This window comes from Oncorhynchus mykiss, chromosome 12 (genome assembly GCF_057628025.1).
Source record: "Oncorhynchus mykiss isolate SJ-2025 chromosome 12, ASM5762802v1, whole genome shotgun sequence".
Taxonomy (NCBI): Eukaryota; Metazoa; Chordata; class Actinopteri; order Salmoniformes; family Salmonidae; genus Oncorhynchus; species Oncorhynchus mykiss.
The window spans coordinates 4274731-4295135 of NC_143033.1; the positions used below are offsets into that span (position 1 = coordinate 4274731).

A 20405-nucleotide genomic window follows, 5' to 3' on the forward strand; every position below is an offset into this window, starting at 1 on the left:
GGTTATATACAGGGAGGTAATAACATGGTTATATACAGGGAGTACCAGGTAATAACATGGCTATATACAGGGAGGTAATAACATGGTTATATACAGGGGGTACCAGGTAATAACATGGCTATATACAGGGAGTACCAGGTAATAACATGGTTATATACAGGGAGTACCAGGTAATAACATGGCTATATACAGGGAGTACCAGGTAATAACATGGCTATATACAGGGAGTACCAGGTAATAAATAACATGGCTATATACAGGAAGTACCAGGTAATAACATGGCTATATACAGGGAGTACCAGGTAATAACATGGTTATATACAGGGAGGTAATAACATGGCTATATACAGGAAGTACCTGCGCTGTGATTGGCTCAGTGTTCTGTCACTCATGGAGACACTACGTCACTGCAGAATCTACAGGGAGAGCTAGACAGTTGAAGCCGTCTTGGATGCTGCCATAGATTTACATTATGAGTGCCCATCCAAGAAGGTTCAAGGTCATTGGCCACGGATAAAATGACCTCAAATCACGTTATAGCAACCGTAACTTTTGTTTGGACTGATCATGCTACTTTCAAAATCTTAGCTAGCAAGCTAGACAAGCAGTCATCATCATGAACCACGTCCACAATCTACTGGCAAATCCTTTTCAATCCTATGAAGATAAATTATAGATACAAGGTATCGGTTCTCATCGGACATTTGACAAGTTGGAAATCGCAAATTGTACAATGAGGGGTTTGGAACGAATCAGTGGCTAACTGCAAGCGTTTCAAAGCAATCACTATTTTACTTCCTCTGCCTGCTATACGGTGGAGAGGGTTTGTGGTCCAAATCTGGATTTAAGGCTTTAAAACATCTGTCTTAAATGGTCTATTTTCCAAGCTTAAAAAGGATAAACATTCACTTAGCAACACCATAGGCCAGAAAAGGTTGAATACATTGACCGTGCTGTCAATCCAGCATGACTTCTGCCGCGTTCAAGACAACTGGGAACTCGGTAAAAAACGTGCTGTCAATCCAGCATGACTTCTGCCGCGTTCAAGACAACTGGGAACTCGGTAAAAAACGTGCTGTCAATCCAGCATGACTTCTGCCGCGTTCAAGACAACTGGGAACTCGGTAAAAAACGTGCTGTCAATCCAGCATGACAGTCTTTTCCCATTCAAATATTTGTTTTCAACATAAAGTTCAGTAATAGACTGTGTGATTCTAGGGCTTGTAAGTAAGCATTTCACTGTAAGGTTGTATTCGGTGCATGTGACAAATAAAATTTGATTTGATATTGTTGTTGGGTTGTTTTATGCAATGCACTGTCTGTTGTCTAGAAATCGTTATTTTATTTTCCTCTTTTGGATCACACATAATTATTGAAGAACCAAGTTTTCATTATCTTTTTTAACTTTTACCCCTTTTTCTCCCCAAATTCGTGGTATCCAATTGTTGTAGTAGCTACTATCTTGTCTCATTGCTACAACTCCCGTACGGGTTCAGGAGAGAAGAAGGCATGTCATGCGTCCTCCGATACATAACCCAACACAGCGCGCATCCAACCCGGAAGCCAATGTGTCGGAGCACCTTGCACCTGGCAACGCTGGTGCGGGATGAGACAAGGAGATCCCTACCGACCAATCCCTCCCTAACCCGGACGACGCTAGGCCAATTGTGCGTCGCCCCACGGACCTCCCGGTCACGGCCGGTTACGACAGAGCCTGGGCACGAACCCAGCGCCCTTAACCACTGCGCCACCCGGGAGGCCAAGTTAATGTCATTATCAATTTAGGTTGTAAGCATTACCTTTTTACTCCGGGTAAGGTAAGGTGACTTTTTATGTCAGAAGCATTTGATTTTGCAATTCCATATATAATTTTATATATATGTTATAACGTTTCGTTCCTCACGTCCTTGTCAATCATTGGTTCATTGGTGAAATTAGCATTATGACGTCTTTAATGAAATCATTCAAAAACCTTTATTAATGCAATTGCAGACAGAAGTTGACAAACGGGAACATAGCACGCATGTTTCTGAGTAAGTTCTGCCTCATACTAAAGGTCACAAGTTGTTTAATTAAACCAAAGTCCCGCCTTAGTGATGTCACTGCCTACGCCATTACCTTTTTACTCCGGAGACCAATACCCTGCATCCATGGCGATACAAGCATAGAGCTTCAGGGTTTATCTAAAAGCCCCTCCCCAAAGTGGATTTATTGTGGAATGTCTGAGTAGTCGCTTATCTCCCACACTCCCCTGCAGAGTTCTGTCTCAGTCACACATTGAGCGAGTGAATGAGAAAACAACTGTGGAACAATTCTAAACCTCTATAATGAATATTGTTAATCTGTAGTCTAGGACCCTATTAACTATTAATATAACATAAGCACAATCAATTATTCTAATACATCAAACATTTGTACAGCCCCAAATCATGACCGCTAGGTGAATCCTGACATGTCCATAACAACTGTTTTCACCCCATGACATAAGGAGACATGTCCATAACAACTGTTTTCACCCCATGACATAAGGAGACATGTCCCCATGACATAAGGAGACACGAAATGTTATGTAGCTACGCTGGATTTCTGAAATCTCTATACAAAAAAAACTGTACGACAACTAGATCCAAGTTCAATGTCTAATTTAACTGATTAATGTTTTTTATATGTTATAATGACAACTTACACTGCTATAAATGCAAGGACAGAAAAGGTAATGCTTTTTATATGTTATAATGACAACTTACACTGCTATAAATGCAAGGACAGAAAAGGTAATGCTTTTTATATGTTATAATGACAACTTACACTGCTATAAATGCAAGGACAGAAAGGTAATGCTTTATGGCACATGATTTTGGACAAATCAATCAAGACACCAACCATGATAAAGGGATACACATAGGTGTTAAATCACCAAGGACATTTTATTGACTATAGTTAAAATCCCCTCATATATCTTAATGTAATGACATGAAAACAAAATGGCTGATTATTATAAATGACTTATCAGCAGCTTTAACATGTTGTCCCGTGTAGGAAATGCTCATGGGTACCCTAGTTCATGAAGACCCTTTCGCACTATGATAATGTCGCCCATGATGATAATGCCCACTACGATAATGTTGTCCACGACGATAATGCACACTACGATAATGTTGTCCACGACGACAATGCACACTACGATAATGTCACCCACAACGATAATGCCCAATATGATAATGTCACCCACGGCGATAATGACCACCACGGTAATGCCGCACACGACGATAATGCCCGCTACGATAATGTCGGTCACGGCGATAATGCCCACTACGATAATGTCACCCATGATGATAACGCCCACTACGATAATGTCTCACCATGATTGTTTCAGTACATTACATTATTACCAGACCAGGGTAGTCACTCTGTCTTCGGTCTTGCTTTAGTTTTCCTGAAGCAGAAAGTACATGTTTTAACTGAGACTATAATGAAGAGTGCCGTCACGGAGAGCAGGGCAGCGGTCACGTCCAGACAGTGGTACTGGTACCAGCTCAGGTTATGGGACTCCACCCTCAGGTGCTTGGCACCCTTGTTGCGTATCACAAACTCAATCCAGAACACTGCTGTATCCAATGGCTTCATTGGCTGGTCGTGGTGGAGACTGGAAAGCCTCATCACGTTTTCTTTGTACCTGGTGAAAGAGAAAGGGATAGTAGTTATTTTTGTCTTATAGTATCCAGTCTGTTTATGCCATCACACCAAACTGTAACCAGTGCATGCAACCTGGTTCAGTACCTACCAGGGTAGTTTACAAACAGCACAGGAATGAAATCATCATCATGTATTGATCACATCTTTTTCTAATGCTGCAGAAATGTGCTTGAAAAGCATCATATCCAGATCCATTGGATGCAGTGATCACAACATAGTAGGCGTGTCTATGAAAACCAAAGTTCCAAAGGCGGGGCCTAATATAGTGTATCAGAGGCTTCATTGGCTGTATTCTTATGTTGTTGATGTAAATAATATTTGTTGGTCTGTGGTGTGTAATGAGGAGCAACCAGACGCTGCTGGTCTGTGGTGTGTAATGAGGAGCAACCAGACGCTGCTGGTCTGTGGTGTGTAATGAGGAGCAACCAGACGCTGCTGGTCTGTGGTGTGTAGTGAGGAGCAACCAGACGCTGCTGGTCTGTGGTGTGTAATGAGGAGCAACCAGACGCTGCTGGTCTGTGGTGTGTAATGAGGAGCAACCAGACCCTGTTGGTCTGTGGTGTGTAATGAGGACCAACCAGACGCTGCACTTGACACATTTATGAAATTGGTTATTCCAGTTACTAATGAGCACGAACCCATTAAGAAAATAACTTTTAAAAACTGTTACATCGCTGTGGATTGATGAGGAATTGAAAAATGGTATGGTTGAGAGGGATGAGGCAAAAGGAATGGCAAATAAGTCTGGCAGCACAACCGATTGGCCAAAGTATCGCAAATTGAGAAATCATGTGACTAAACTGAATTAAAAGAAGAAGAAACGACACTATGAAACCAAGATAAATGACATAAAGAATGACAGTAAAAAAGCTTTGGAGCACCTTCAATGACAGCTGCATCATTCATTGAATCAGATGGTTCATTCATCACAATGACATTGCTAACTACTTTTTCATTGGCAAGATTAGAAACCTTAAGACATGACATGCCAGCAGCAAATGATGACACAACACATCCAAGTATATCTGGACAAATTATAAAAGACAAGATTTGTACTTTTGTATTCCGTAAAGTCAGTGTGGAAAAGGTGATTTTTTTGTTGTTGTTGTCTATCAATAATGATAAGCCACCGGGGTCTGAAAACTTGGATGGAAATTTACTGAGGATAATAGCGGACGATTTTGCCACTCCTATTTGCCATATTTTCAACAGGCCCTAGTTTTGTCACACCTGGACTACTGTTCAGTCATGTAGTCAGGTGCCACAAAAAGGGATTTAGGAAAATTGCAATTGACTCAGAACAGGACAGCACGGCTGGCCCTTAAAAGGACACGGAGAGCTAACATTAATAATATCCATGTCAATCTCTCCTGGCTCAAAGTGGAGCAGAGATTGACTTCATCACTACTTGTATTGATGAGAGGTAATGACATGTTGAATGCACCGAGCTGTCTGTTTAAACTACTGGCACACAGCTCAGACACCCATGCACCCACATCAACAAGACGTCTCTTCACAGTCCAGAACAGACTATGGGAATCGCACAGTACTACATAGAGCCATGACTACACGGAACTCTATTCCACAGTACTACATAGAGCCATGACTACATGGAACTCTATTCCACAGTACTACATAGAGCCATGACTACATGGAACTCTATTCCACAGTACTACATAGAGCCATGACTACACAGAACTCTATTCCACAGTACTACATAGAGACATGACTACATGGAACTCTATTCCACCTCAGGTAACTGATGCAAACAGTAAAATGAGATTAAAAATGTGATAAAAATACAACTCATGGAACAGCGTGGACTGTGAAGCAACACAGACACGTGCAAACACACACACACGCGATAACATACGCACTAAACACACACGTACAAATGGAATTTGTATTGTGGGTACAGTATGTGGTAGTGGTGGAGTAGGGGCCTGAGGGCACCCAGTGTGTTGTGAAATCTGTGAATGTATTCTAATGTTTTTAAAATTGTATAAACTGCCTTAATGGGTATCCATAATAAATACAAATAGAAATCAACTGCAATTTTTTATTTTAAAACATTTTTTTTTTTACCTTTATTTAACCAGGCAAGTCAGTTAAGAACAAATTCTTATTTTCAATGACGGCCTGGGAACAGTGGGTTAACTGCCTGTTCAGGGGCAGAACGACAGATTTGTACCTTGTCAGCTCGGGGGTTTGAACTCGCAACCTTCCGGTTACTAGTCCAACACTCTAACCACTAGGCTACCCTGCCACCCCGATGGGTGTCCCAAGGGGGACATCATCCGTGGGGGACGACATGTTCACTGTTGCTTTGTTTTATATTTAAGGAGAAGTGAGGCATTCCAGAACAACTAAAACATGATAATTTCCTCCCGGACTTTTTAATACAGTAAATGTCAAAAAATACCTTACCTGACACAGGTTGTTGGCTTTGAAATAAGCCAATCAGCAAGTGAGGAAACCAATCGTAAGCGAATAGTTTTTTTTTTTTTTTGGTGTCTGCAAAAGGACTTACGATGGGTCATTGATCACAGAGTTGAGTCCTTCCGTCAGATCTTTGGATGTCATCTTGTTGAAGTCCATGATGACAGCCGCTCCTTTGTTCTTCATGTGCATGACGTTGACTGACTGGTCAGCGAACAGAGGGATACCCACCATAGGAACTCCATGGTAGATGGCTTCATAGAGTCCGTTGGTTCCACCGTGAGTGATGAAGGCTTTAGTCTTCGGATGCCCTTTTGGGATATACAACACAACGACAATGTCACGCCCTGACCATAGAGAGCTGTTTATTCTCTATGTTGGTTAGGTCGGGGTGTGACTAGGTGTGGGTCATCTAGGTGTTTGTATGTCTATGGTGGCCTGATATGGTTCCCAATCAGAGGCTTATCGTTGTCTCTGATTGGGGATCATTTTTAGGTAGCCATTTTCCCCATTGTTGTTTGTGGGATCTTGTCTATATTGAGTTGCCTGAGTGCACACCAGTAGCTTCACGTTTCGTTTGTTCTTCATTGTTTTGTTTTGGTGAGTTTCTCTTTATTAAAAATATGTGGAACTCTATTCACGCTGCGCCTTGGTCTACTCATTACGACGAACGTGACAGACTGAGAGAGAACAGGGTTGTAGGGTCTCATTGATCCCTAGGTTGACGATACCCAGGCTAGGACAAGTCTCGGCCTTGGTCTCATCATTACGACGAACGTGACAGACAGAGAGAGAACAGGGTTGTAGGGTCCCATTGAGCCCTAGGTTGACGATACCCAGGCTAGGACAAGTCTCGGCCTTGGTCTACTCATTACGACGAACGTGACAGACTGAGAGAGAAAAGTGTTGTAGGGTCCCATTGATCCCTAGGTTGACGATACCCAGGCTAGGACAAGTCTCGGCCTTGGTCTCATCATTACGACGAACGTGACAGACAGAGAGAGAACAGGGTTGTAGGGTCCCATTGATCCCTAGGTTGACGATACCCAGGCTAGGACAAGTCTCGGCCTTGGTCTCATCATTACGACGAACGTGACAGACAGAGAGAGAACAGGGTTGTAGGGTCCCATTGATCCCTAGGTTGACGATACCCAGGCTAGGACAAGTCTCGGCCTTGGTCTCATCATTACGACGAACGTGACAGACAGAGAGAGAACAGGGTTGTAGGGTCCCATTGATCCCTAGGTTGACGATACCCAGGCTAGGACAAGTCTCGGCCTTGGTCTCATCATTACGACGAACGTGACAGACAGAGAGAGAACAGGGTTGTAGGGTCCCATTGATCCCTAGGTTGACGATACCCAGGCTAGGACAAGTCTCGGCCTTGGTCTCATCATTACGACGAACGTGACAGACAGAGAGAGAACAGGGTTGTAGGGTCCCATTGATCCCTAGGTTGACGATACCCAGGCTAGGACAAGTCTCGGCCTTGGTCTCATCATTACGACGAACGTGACAGACAGAGAGAGAACAGGGTTGTAGGGTCCCATTGATCCCTAGGTTGACGATACCCAGGCTAGGACAAGTCTCGGCCTTGGTCTCATCATTACAACGAACGTGACAGACAGAGAGAGAACAGGGTTGTAGGGTCCCATTGATCCCTAGGTTGACGATACCCAGGCTAGGACAAGTCTTGGCCTTGGTCTCATCATTACAACGAACGTGACAGACAGAGAGAGAAAAGTGTTGTAGGGTCCCATTGATCCCTAGGTTGACGATACCCAGGCTAGGACAAGTCTCGGCCTTGGTCTCATCATTACGACGAACGTGACAGACAGAGAGAGAAAAGTGTTGTAGGGTCCCATTGATCCCTAGGTTGACGATACCCAGGCTAGGACAAGTCTCGGCCTTGGTCTCATCATTACGACGAACGTGACAGACAGAGAGAGAACAGGGTTGTAGGGTCCCATTGAGCCCTAGGTTGACGATACCCAGGCTAGGACAAGTCTTGGCCTTGGTCTCATCATTACGACGAACGTGACAGACAGAGAGAGAACAGGGTTGTAGGGTCCCATTGTTCCCTAGGTTGACGATACCCAGGCTAGGACAAGTCTCGGCCTTGGTCTCATCATTACAACGAACGTGACAGACAGAGAGAGAACAGGGTTGTAGGGTCCCATTGATCCCTAGGCTGACGATACCCAGGCTAGGACAAGTCTCGGCCTTGGTTTCATCATTAGACGAACGTGACAGACAGAAAGAGAACAGGGTTGTAGGGTCAAAGACTGTGTGGGACCTACAGGGCCCATGTTCATAAAGCATTTCAGAGAAGGAGTGCTGATCTAGGATCAGTTTGGACTTTTAGTTTATAGTGAATGGACAGGGGGTGACCTGATCCCTAGGTTGAAGATACCCAGGTTAGGACAAGTCTCGGGACCAATCCCTAGGTTGAAGATACCCAAGTTAGGACAAGTCTCGGGACCAATCCCTAGGTTGAAAATACCTAGGTTAGGACAAGTCTCGGGACCAATCCCTAGGTTGAAGATACCCAGGTTAGGACAAGTCTCGGGACCAATCCCTAGGTTGAAGATACCCAGGTTAGGACAAGTCTCGGGACCAATCCCTAGGTTGAAGATACCCAGGTTAGGACAAGTCTCGGGACCAATCCCTAGGTTGAAGATACCCTGGTTAGAACAAGTCTAGGGACCAGTGCTGCTGTTAGATCATTTCTGGTCCAGTTGTTTAGAATTTTTCCTCAGTTATACATTTTTACATTTTAGTCATTAAGGCAGATGCTCCAATCCAGACGCGATTTACAATTAGTGCATTCGTCTTAAGATAGCTAAATGAGGCAACAACACATCCCAGTTGTATGAAAATAGCTATGGGCTATTAGAATGGTAGTCTTATTAACCTTTGTTATCTTCAACTTGATCCTAGATCAGCACTAACTCGCAAGCCAAGGATTATAAAGACAAGTTATTACCTAGTAAGTCATTCTGTGGAATCCACTCATAAAGTCTTGTGTTGGGAGCCAGGGTCTCTGGTTTCTCCCCACTGTATCTCCACAGCACCTGGCGAGAAAACAGGAATAAGAATCTGCAATGAAACGGTACTCATAACCAGAAGCTATGGTTTTCTGAAGGGGGCCCCGATGGCCAAATTCATCAACACCTCTGAATAAATCCTGTGTAAAAAAAAACAAAGAAGAAAACACAGTAGGCTATCTTGTATATTTGTATCCCACAAATGGATCAGATTGAGGGGACATATGTTCTCCCTGCTTAGTTTCAATGGGCAACTTATAACAACAAAGGCAGATTCCCAAATGGCTCACTATTTCGATATTCCCTATATAGTGCACTACTTTTGACCAGAGCCCTAAGTAAGTGCTCTAAATAGGGCATAGTGTACATAAATAGGGCCATTTTGGAACGAAGCCTGAAACAAACAGAACCAGACTCACCTTCTGTGGTATCTGTCCCAATGCAGTGGCTACGGTGTTTCCTCTCTCTGTGGTCAGGTTCTTGACCATGGAGCCCAGTGAAAACACTACGATGCCGTCATCTCCTGAACTCTGCACAAACTCCTCCATGGCCTGATAACCAACAATGACACAGTCCACAGTGTCTCAATGGTCCCAAATATGCTACTTTATTGGGATTCAATGATAATCAGCCATCATGCCTGACAGTATCTTATTGACGGATGGTCTATGTCTGTAATGGTACCCTAGTGTACTAGATGGAATTTGGGTGCCATTTCGGACATCGGCAATCAGCACTGCTTGTAAAATAGCGTTTAAAAGCAAAAGCCTTACCTCTGAAAGTGGCTTTGCAGGTTTGCAGTGAAGTCCTCCCACAAATTTGAAGTTTGGCAGGAAAGGTCGAGGATACTCAATGTCCCAGTATGTTCGTATCAACCAGATGTCAGCCTTCCCCATCATCTCACAGAACCTAGTCGGACTTCCTGATACATGCAGAGAATAGAATCAGAACCTTCATTCACCAAGGAGATGTACATATACCCATAATTTACACAGTCTACATACATTATATATACAGTATTGACTTTGCAGTGGGGCAAAAAAGTATTTAGTCAGCCACCAATTGTGCAAGTTCTCCCACTTAAAAATATGAGAGAGGCCTGTAATTTTCATCATAGGTACACTTCAACTATGACAGACAAAATGAGAAGAAAAAAAAATCCAGAAAATCACATTGTAGGATTTTTAATGAATTTATTTGCAAATTATGGTGGAAAATAAGTATTATTAAGTAGGTACAATTAAATAAAATAAAATTCCCTACATAGTGTGCACAATTCCCTACATAGTGCATCCTATTCCCTACATAGTTCACGGTCTGGTCTAAAGTAGTGCACTATATGGGAATGGGGTACCATTTGGGACGTAGTGGGAATTCTGATCAACTTACCCTTTATCTCACTGTACAAAGTGTCCATGGTCGTTAGTAAGTGTACACTCATAAAGATATCAAAAAAAGTATACGTAACGAAATTGTGGACCCGCTCAAAGAAACTCATTTTGTCTGTGTACGGCAATTCCGGGGAAGGGACGTAAGAGGAAGGTGCTGGCATCTGTGCACATTGCCTCTCTAACACCATGCCAAATGAGAACCTCAAGGAGAAAATCAGAGGCAAGTCAAGAGCATCCGCGATTAAGTCACTGCACGGGAACATCGGATCAGAAAGGAGCGCGTCAAACTTGGACAGTTTCAGTGACTCCAGAAGCTCTTTGTCATTGAACATAGACTTACACATGTTGACCGTTAGAACGTTCATTTTCTGCATGAAGTCTCTGATCCACTGTCCCAGTTGCAGCATGGACGTGCTGTGAGACTCGTTCATCCACCACTTTATGAAGCCATCATTGAGAGCCTGCCAGTCTTGTTTTTCATGGGGTACATCGTAAACCTTGAAGCCGAACTTCTCTGGCCTGGAGAAGTCGACGGACGGCGAGGCGGTTGACACCAGCACGGTAACACTATGGTTCCTCTCCACTAGCTCCTCCAGGATCACTCGCATGTTGAGCCAGTGACTGTACTCTCCGGGAAAGACCACCACGTTGCCACCCTGCGTGCCCAGACACCCGCAGAGCAGGAGGGGCACCGACAGCAGCAGCATCCTCACAGAAACCATCCTGGGGAATAGACTAGACAGTAGCCTCTGACACCCAGACTTCCGAGTCAACGAGATGAGGTTTGGAAGGATGTCTCCCCAGACTAAGTAGACCGGAGGTTGATGTGTTCAAGGCGACCACATACAACCAAGAGAGGAATAAGTGAAAACCCAGCAGGTTGTGACTCTAATATGTCAACAACACTGTAAAATAGGGAGTATTCAGTGCGGTTTCAAAGCCTATTGGTCAGAGGGTATTATGATAATTAACGGTTGTGTAACTCCTGAACTTGAGCCAACTCTTTTTCAATGAGGTAAAAGTACACGCGAACAAAACAAACACATAGCCTACTGTGAGAAGAGCTTGAATTTCACAGTATTTCCACAAAAGGTAGAGCCACTTCTGTTCCGTTCATATCTTGGCCCCAAAAGCATCTTAATGCTGAAAGTTCATCATTAGAACCTTCGTAGATACATCATTAAATCCCCCCCCCCAAAAAACATAGTAAAGTTGTTATATACCCACTGCCTCAGACCACTTGTAAAAACAGCTAAGAGCATTTTTTTTTTGTTGCCCTTCCGCGTCACTTTGTACGCAGAAGATCTCTGCTAAACATATAATCAAGATGTTGATCTTGTCTGTCTATGACCTCTGATAACTTGTGAAATGAAGTTCACAACAAACACACAAAAAAAGAAAAGTTGTCTTTGAACAAGAAAAGGGAAGGATAAGAATGAATGGCAGTGGGCCTACACATTTAAATCATATTGACGTTAATGTCATGTTCAGCCAACGGAGTTAAACATACATTTCATGATGTGTAACAGCATGCGCAATTATGTGCCAAATGGATATGTGATTGAGTGCATTATTATAGGGTAATGTCACACCCTGACCATAGTTTACTTTGTATATTTCTATGTTGTGGTTGGTCAGGGTGTGATCTGAGTGGGCATTCTATGTTACATGTCTAGTTTGTCTAGTTCTATGTTCGGCCTGATATGGTTCTCAATCAGAGGCAGGTGTTCGTCATTGTCTCTGATTGGGAACCATATTTAGGTAGCCTGGGTTTCACTGTGTGTTTGTGGGTGATTGTTCCTGTCTATGTGTTTTCACCAGATAGGCTGTTTAGGTTTTCGTTACGTTTATTGTTTTTGTAGTGTTTAGTGTGTTTTTTCATTAAACATGAATCGCAATCGACACGCTGCATTTTGGTCCGATCCTTGTTCTACCTCTTCATCAGAGGAGGAGATAGAAGAAAACCGTTACAGGTAAGCATTAGAATAAGTTGCCTCATTAGTTGCAGTCATTAATATTTAACGGAGCTGATCCGTCGTCAGTATTGTGAAATTATTATAATGTCAAGATAAGATTAGAATGGAGAAAGCTGATCTGAGAGCAGAGTTGCCTTTCTTTTGAACCTATCTGTATAGACACAGGCTCCAACTACGCACATAGGGCCCGATTCAGACTTAGGTAATGCATGCCCTTCCTATGCACTTCTCAGTAGTTGGTATTCAGACTGACCTTATGCAGGTGCATAACGGGCTTTGCAGGTGGGATTCCCTTGTGTGCGGTGAATACACTTTAATTCAATTCAACTGCTGAATACCCTCCCATTTGCTGGCCAACAGAATTTATCCTGGATTTTTCATTCAATAGGGTTTTCAGTACATTTATTGAAAGTTATTCCTTTAAATGTGGTGCACCTTTTTAATTAGTATTTTATCAAGAGACTGACTAGAATATATGAAGAGAACGATTCAGAATATTAGGGATCAGTTCTACTTAATTTCCATGAACATGTTAAATGTGCAACCAGAGGGAAAACAATTCTAGATCACCTGTACTCCACACACAGAGACGCGTACAAAGCTCACCCTCGCCCTCCATTTGGTAAATCCGACCACAATTCTATCTTCCTGACTCCTGCTTACAAGCTCAAATGAAAGCTCAAATTAAAGTGACTCGGTCAATAAAAAAGTGGTCAGATGAAGCAGATGCTAAACTACAGGACTGTTTTGCAGCACAGACTGGAACATGTTCCGGGATTCTTCCGGTTACATTGAGGAGTACACCACATCAGTCACTGGCTTTATCAATAAGTGCATTGAGGAAGTCGTCCCCACAGTGACTGTACGAACATACCCCAACCAGAAGCCATGGATTACAGGCAACATTCGCACTGAGCTAAAGGGTAGAGCTGCCGCTTTCAAGGTGCGGGACTCTAACCCGGAAGCTTACAAGAAATCCTGCTATGCCCTGCGACGAACCATCAAACAGGCAAAGCGCCAATACAAGGCTAAGATTAAATCATACTACACCGGCTCCGACGCTCGTCAGATGTGGCAGGGCTTGCAAACTATTACAGACTACAAAGGGAAGCACAGCTGCGAGCTGCCCAGTGACACGAGCTTACCAGACAAGCTAAATCACTTCTACGCTCACTTCAAGGCAAGCAACACTGAGGCATGCATTGGAGCATCAGCTGTTCCGGACGACTGGGTGATCACGCTCTCCGTAGCCGATGTGAGTAAAACCTTTAAACAGGTCAACATTCACAAGGCTGCGGGGCCAGATGGATTACCAGGACATGTGCTCCGGGCATGCGCTGACCACCTGGCAGGTGCCTTAACTGACATTTTCAACATGTTCCTGATTGAGTCTGTAATACCAACATAGTTCAAGCAGACCCCCATAGTCCCTGTGCCCAAGAACACGAAGGCAACCTGCCTAAATGACTTCAGACCCGTAGCACTCACGTCCGTAGCCATGAAGTGCTTTGAAAGGTTGGTAATGGTTCACATCAACACCATTATCCCAGAAACCCTAGACCCACTCCAATTTGCATACCGCCCCAACAGATCCACAGATGATGCAGTCTTTATTGCACTCCACACTGCCCTTTCCCACCTGGACAAAAGGAACACCTAAGCTAAGGATCCTGGGACTAAACACCTCTGAAACTGGATCCTGGACTTCCTGACGGGCCACCCCCAGGTGGTGAGGGTAGGTAACACATCTGCCACACTGATCCTCAACACTGGAGCCCCCCAGGGGTGCGTGCTCAGTCCCCTCCTGTACTCTCTGTTCACCCACGACTGTATGGCCAGGCACGACTTCAACACCATCATTAAGTTTGCAGACGACACAACAGTGGTAGGCCTGATCACCGACAACGACGAGACAGCCTATAGGGAGGAAGTCAGAGACCTGGCCGGGTGGTGTAACAATAACAACCTTTCCCTCAATGATTGTGGACTACAGGAAAAGGAGGACCGATCACGCCCCCATTCTCATTGACTCGGCTGTAGTGGAGCAGGTTGAGAGCTTCAAGTTCCTTGGTGTCCACATCACCAACCAACTAGAATGGTCCAAACACACCAAGACAGTCGTGAAGAGGGCACGACAAAGCCTATTCCCAGTCAGGAAACTAAAAAGATTTGGCATGGGTCCTCAGATCCTCTAAAGGTTCTATAGCTGCAACATCAAGAGCATCCTTACTGGTTGCATCACTGCCTGGCACGGTAATTGCTCGGCCTCCGACCGCAAGGCACGGCAGAGGGTAATGCGCACAGCCCAGTACATCACTGGGGCTAAACTGCCTGCCATCCAGGACCTCTACACCAGGCGGTGTCAGAGGAAAGCCCTAAAAATTGTCAAAGACCCCAGCCACCCCAGTCATAGACTGTAATCTCTACTACCGCATGGCAAACGGTACCGGAGTGCCAAGTCTAGGACCAAAAGGCTTCTCAACAGATTTGACCCACAAGCCATAAGACTCCTGAACAGGTAATCAAATGTCTACCCGGACTATTTGCATTGTGTGCCCCCCCCCACCCTCTACTCTCTATTTATCATACAGTTGAAGTCAGAAGTTTACATACACTCAGGTTGGAGTCATTGAAACTCGTTTTTCAACCACTTCACACATTTCTTATTAACGAACTATGGTTTTGGCAAGTCGATTAGGACATCTACTTGGTGCCTGACACAAGTTATTTTTCCAACAATTGTTTACAGATTATTTCACTTATAATTCACCGTATCACAATTCCAGTGGGTCCGAAGTTTACATACACTAAGTTGACTGTGCCTTTAAACAGCTTGGAAAATCCCAGGAAATTATGTCATTGCTTTAGAAGCTTCTGATATGTAAAAGGAAGCAGAACAGAAACTGGCTACTCTTTGGTTGACTGATGGAGCTGGCAAAGTAACTGCTGTTTAACAGAATTTTTAAAAAGTGTTTATTCGCGGTGTTGAGCTAGTGTTGTATCTGACGTGTAACGTTAGCTACTGTTCCATCGCCTCGCAACTGAGGTGAATGAATAAGCTAAGACCAGTGAGTAGCTACCACAGCCAGGTCGTCTCTAGCCTCTAGTTATCTGTCAGATAGTAATAATAGCCACCTCCATATCGCTATCTGACAGCAGTTATTTGTGTGGAAATGTTTTGTAGCCATTGTTTTCGTTACGTTTTAGAAGTAAATGAAGTTGGCAAGCTTTCGCCAGTTGATCTACCGTTCCAGAGAGAGCTGGCCAAAAGTTGGCTTACATTATTTTTTTGCCTCAATCAAACTAGACCTGAATCAAAACAATGAAATCATCGACCAAACGATTGAAGATTGATATTCAGAATTTTTTTCAGTGCAACGTGAGTTATATTAGTCAGTATGTAATGTTATTGATCTGTCAGTTTCCTTAGCTAATTCCCTACTTTTCACACTGACACAGTAGTAAACACCTCTAATGTTCCAGGCTTCACTGTCATGGTGCACAGTAAAGGTCTGTACAGGACCAATTTCTTCATCCCGGTCCTGCCAGCACTCGCTGGCTTTCTGTCCGACTCCCACCCGCTACTGCAAGAACTGATCCCAAACCCAACCGCAAGAACTGATCCCAAACCCAACCGCAGTCCCGCAATGTTGTTTTAGGCATATGCGGCGGCTCGTGTACACTAGCAAGCGGTAAATTGCAGCGTGCCGCTTAGGTCGCCCAGAGTGGCTCGCTTGTGGGCGTGCTGGCAGCATATGGCAGTATATAGCAACACGCTTGATTGTGCGTCAAGAATTCCGCATAGCGAAGTGTGTATGAAGGTCTGGTTATTGAATGGGTAAGTAGTTTAATTCATTCTCCATTTCATGAATCATCACAGGTAAATAGGAATTTGCTTTAAAACGCTCTGGTGACAAACACACTTTGCTGCCCTTTTTCCAATCGTCCACATGGCTGGGAGAACCTATTCAACTAAGTAAACACATTTAGAAAATGTAAAAGCTAATAATACATCGTTTTTTTTCCAACTAGCTACAGTGCAGGCTAACTCAAATGTGCTGTAAACGTAGCTAGATAGATATCTAGCCAACTTTACAGATTTTATAGATAGCTAGCTAAGTCAATTAAATCAACACCAGCTACCTAACTTCACATTAGCTATCTTGATGTATTTATCACTGTAAAAAAACAAACTCCAAATGTATTTGTAGGTAGCTAGCTAACAACCATGGTGGAGGGTGAAAGGATAGCAGCCCCAGCTGTCAGTGAGAGAGGAGGCTAGTCTGGATAGGGCAGGTACTTTTGTAGTTCCAGTTCCTAGAAGTCAGGACAGAGATAACAGTAACATAATATTCAGTGTGGTGTATTTTGACTATAATGAGGTATGTTTCTTGTGAGGTTTTTCTGTCCTCAGAAAAATAGAGCTGTGAAATCCTATCTACACATGAAGAGATCCCAAATGAAGAGCAGTGGTTCTCAGTCCTGGGGACTCAAAGAGGAGCACATTGTTGTTTTTGCCTCAGCACTGCACAGCTGATTCAAATGATCAACTCATCATGAAGCTTCAAGTGGTATTTATGTATTAATTTGTGATGTTATCCTTGACATGATCCTGCTACTGACACATACTACACATATCAATCCAATGTTATTTTGATTTGTTATCAGGGATATTATACTTTAGTAATCCACAATGACCTGGTGATGTAAAAGTCTAATAATTACATTATCTTCCATATTCCAACAGATACCTTGTAACTGGGGATACCTTCAAAACGATTGCCTACATTTACCATGTAGGGGCACTGCAAGGTTGGGTGACCAGGGCCATCTGGGACTGCCTCCTGGGGGGGATTCAGGCGTGTGAAGGCTACCTGTGTCCTGCATAACTTCATGAGGATGGACACGAGGACCAGGATGGGATAAGATTCCTGTTGAACACTGTACATTTAACTTCCTTATTTTCTCAATAACAGTCTCTCCCCTTTTCCCTAAATCCTCTAGGTTATATCAGCTGTGTCGGTGAACCCCTCCCGCATCTGAACTGGCTACATAGAGGGCAACAGAATGATCAGAGGTGAGAGGTCACTTGGTCGGGTCAACAGGAAGTATTATTAAAGAGATGCTTTACATTGAAATACAGATAGAGATACAGTAGTCCCAGAGTTAATGATCCCAGGTCAGTTTATATTATACAGGAAGTATTATTAAAGAGATGTAGTAGTCCCAGAGTTAATGATCCCAGGTCAGTTTATATTATACAGGAAGTATTATTAAAGAGATGCAGTAGTCCCAGAGTTAATGATCCCAGGTCAGTTTATATTATACAGGAAGTATTATTAAAGAGATGTAGTAGTCCCAGAGTTAATGATCCCAGGTCAGTTTATATTATACAGGAAGTATTATTAAAGAGATGTAGTAGTCCCAGAGTTAATGATCCCAGGTCAGTTTATATTATACAGGAAGTATTACTAAAGAGATGTAGTAGTCTCAGAGTTAATGATCCCAGGTCAGTTTATATTATACAGGAAGTATTATTAAAGAGATGTAGTAGTCCCAGAGTTAATGATCCCAGGTCAGTTTATATTATACAGGAAGTATTATTAAAGAGATGTAGTAGTCCCAGAGTTAATGATCCCAGGTCAGTTTATATTATACAGGAAGTATTATTAAAGATGCTTTACATTGAAATACAGATAGAGATGCAGTATTCCCAGAATTAATGATCCAAGGTCCGTTTTGCATTTCACCTCCTGATGATTATGATGACTGACAGTGTTAGAATGACAAAAAAAACAAGGCTTAAACATGCTTATCGCTCTCTCTCCATCTCTCTCTCGTCTGCAGGTATGTTTTGACGTGAGAGGGGATGCCAACCCCCATTCATCGCCACCTCACCTGCTCTTAAGATAAACTTCGGTCCGACTGGGAGCCCAAGGCTGGCTAGGAGACACAACTAGAGAAACTATTATATAATTGTGATGAACTGAGAGAATATTAGGGTAGCACTGCAATTCATTAATCATTAGCTGTCTTCCCTGCTCTTACCTCTTTCTCTTTGTCTTTTAGACCTCTCGTCACCTCTTCTTTCTTCCTCTGTTTTTATAATGAACACCAGATGTGCATTGAAGTACAGATTGAACTTGTATTTATAATATATTACAATTATAATATTTATAATGCATGTATTATGTATTTATAACCCTTGGATAATGAACTTCTTTCAATGAAGCGTTTCACATTCTCTCCTGGTTGAAATTAAGTCTCATTTGATGAAATACTACACCTATCCTGTTTTTATCAGATCAATGCAGATGAAGGAAATTAGATACTGAGATGAACCGGTTGGAGAGTATTTACATGATGCATAAGAAGTGGAGTGTACTGTTTTTTAAAATTATATATATATATGAATTACAAAATCAGCCTTTAACTTGTTAAATCATTTTCTAGTTTATTGCATAGTTACAATGTGTAACCATTGATGTCCCAGGACAAGGATTGGTAAATACTATTGAAGTGTATAATTGTAATACCACACATGCAGACACAGCTTCATTCAAAGACTGGAATTCAATACTGGTATTGGATATGACTGAAACTGCACCTTTATTTGCCAAGGTAGAGCACAAGATCCAAGCAAATCGAAGTGTGTCACATGCGCCAAATACAACAGTGAAATGCTTACTTACTTAACCAACAATACAGTTAAGAAACAAAACAAGTTAAAAAAGATACAAAACAATTAAAGAGCAGCAGTAGCTGTTCAGGAGTCTCATGGCTTGGGGGTGGAAGCTGTTCAGGAGTCTCATGGCTTGGGGGTGGAAGCTGTTCAGGAGTCTCATGGCTTGGGGGTGGAAGCTGTTCAGGAGTCTCATGGCTTGGGGGTGGAAGCTGTTCAGGAGTCTCATGGCTTGGGGGGTGGAAGCTGTTCAGGAGTCTCATGGCTTGGGGGGTGGAAGCTGTTCAGGAGTCTCATGGCTTGGGGGTGGAAGCTGTTAAGAAGTCTTTTGGACCTAGACGTGGCGGTCCGGTAGCGTTTGCCATTCGGTAGCAGAGAGAGAACAGTCTATGACTAGGATGGCTGGAGTCTTTGACATTTTTATACACACCTGGTATAGGAGGTCCTGGGTGGCAGGAAGCTTGGCCTCAGTGATATACTGGGCCGTACGCACTACCCTCTGTTTTGTCCCAGGGTCCTTACGCTTAGTGATGAGATTTGAGGGCACTATGGTGTTGAATGCTGAGCAGTCAATGAATAGCATTCTCACATAGGTGTTCCTTTTGTCCAGGTGGGAAAGGGCAGTGTGGAGTGCAGAAAAGACTGCATCATCTGTGGATCTGTTGGGGTAGTATGCAAATTGGAGTGGGTCTAGGGTTTCTGGGATAATAGTGTTGATGTGAGCCATGACCAGCCTTTCAAAGCACTTCATGGCTACAGACGTGAGTGCTTCAGGTCAGTAGTCAATTAGACAGATTACCTTAGTGTTCCGGGGCACAGGGACTATGGTGGTCTGCATGAAACATGTTTGTATTACAGACTCAGTCAGAGACAGGTTGAAAATGTCAGTGAAGACATTTGCCAGATGGTCAACGCATGCTCGGAGTACAAGTCCTGGTAATCCGTCTGGCCCTGCGGCGTTGTGGATATTGACCTGTTTAAAGGGCTTACTCACATCAGCTACGGAGAGTGTGATCACACAGTCATCCGGAACAGCTGATGCTCTCATGCATGTTTCAGGGTTACTTTCCTCGAAGCGAGCAAAGAAGTGATTTAGCTTGTCTGGTAGGCTCGTGTCACTGGGCAGCTCTCGGCTGTGCTTCCCTTTTATAGTCCGTAATAGTATGCAAGCCCT

The 20405-nt window shown here is 43.4% G+C and overlaps 1 protein-coding gene across 1 annotated transcript; it reads right to left on the bottom strand.

The window, feature by feature from the left end:
• Positions 1 to 1950: 1950 nt before the first annotated feature.
• Positions 1951 to 11545, bottom strand: LOC110536871 (UDP-glucuronosyltransferase 2A3). Its single transcript, XM_021622549.3, has 6 exons — positions 10572 to 11545; positions 9956 to 10104; positions 9602 to 9733; positions 9122 to 9209; positions 6227 to 6446; positions 1951 to 3676 (listed from the first exon to the last, which is right to left on the bottom strand). Exons 1-6 carry the CDS (start codon positions 11293 to 11295, stop codon positions 3406 to 3408), a joined length of 1584 nt encoding a protein of 527 aa, XP_021478224.3. The 5' UTR covers positions 11296 to 11545; the 3' UTR covers positions 1951 to 3405.
• Positions 11546 to 20405: the final 8860 nt, after the last annotated feature.

Excerpts from the sequence above, each read along its gene's own strand:
- LOC110536871 (XM_021622549.3), bottom strand. The coding sequence starts at position 11,295 with ATGGTTTCTGTGAGGATGCTGCTGCTGTCGGTGCCCCTCCTGCTCTGC. Across the intron at positions 10,105-10,571 it reads TTTGTACAGTGAGATAAAGG|GAAGTCCGACTAGGTTCTGT; the intron begins GTAAGTTGATCA and ends TGCATGTATCAG. Across the intron at positions 6,447-9,121 it reads TCCACAGAATGACTTACTAG|GGCATCCGAAGACTAAAGCC; the intron begins GTAATAACTTGT and ends ATATCCCAAAAG.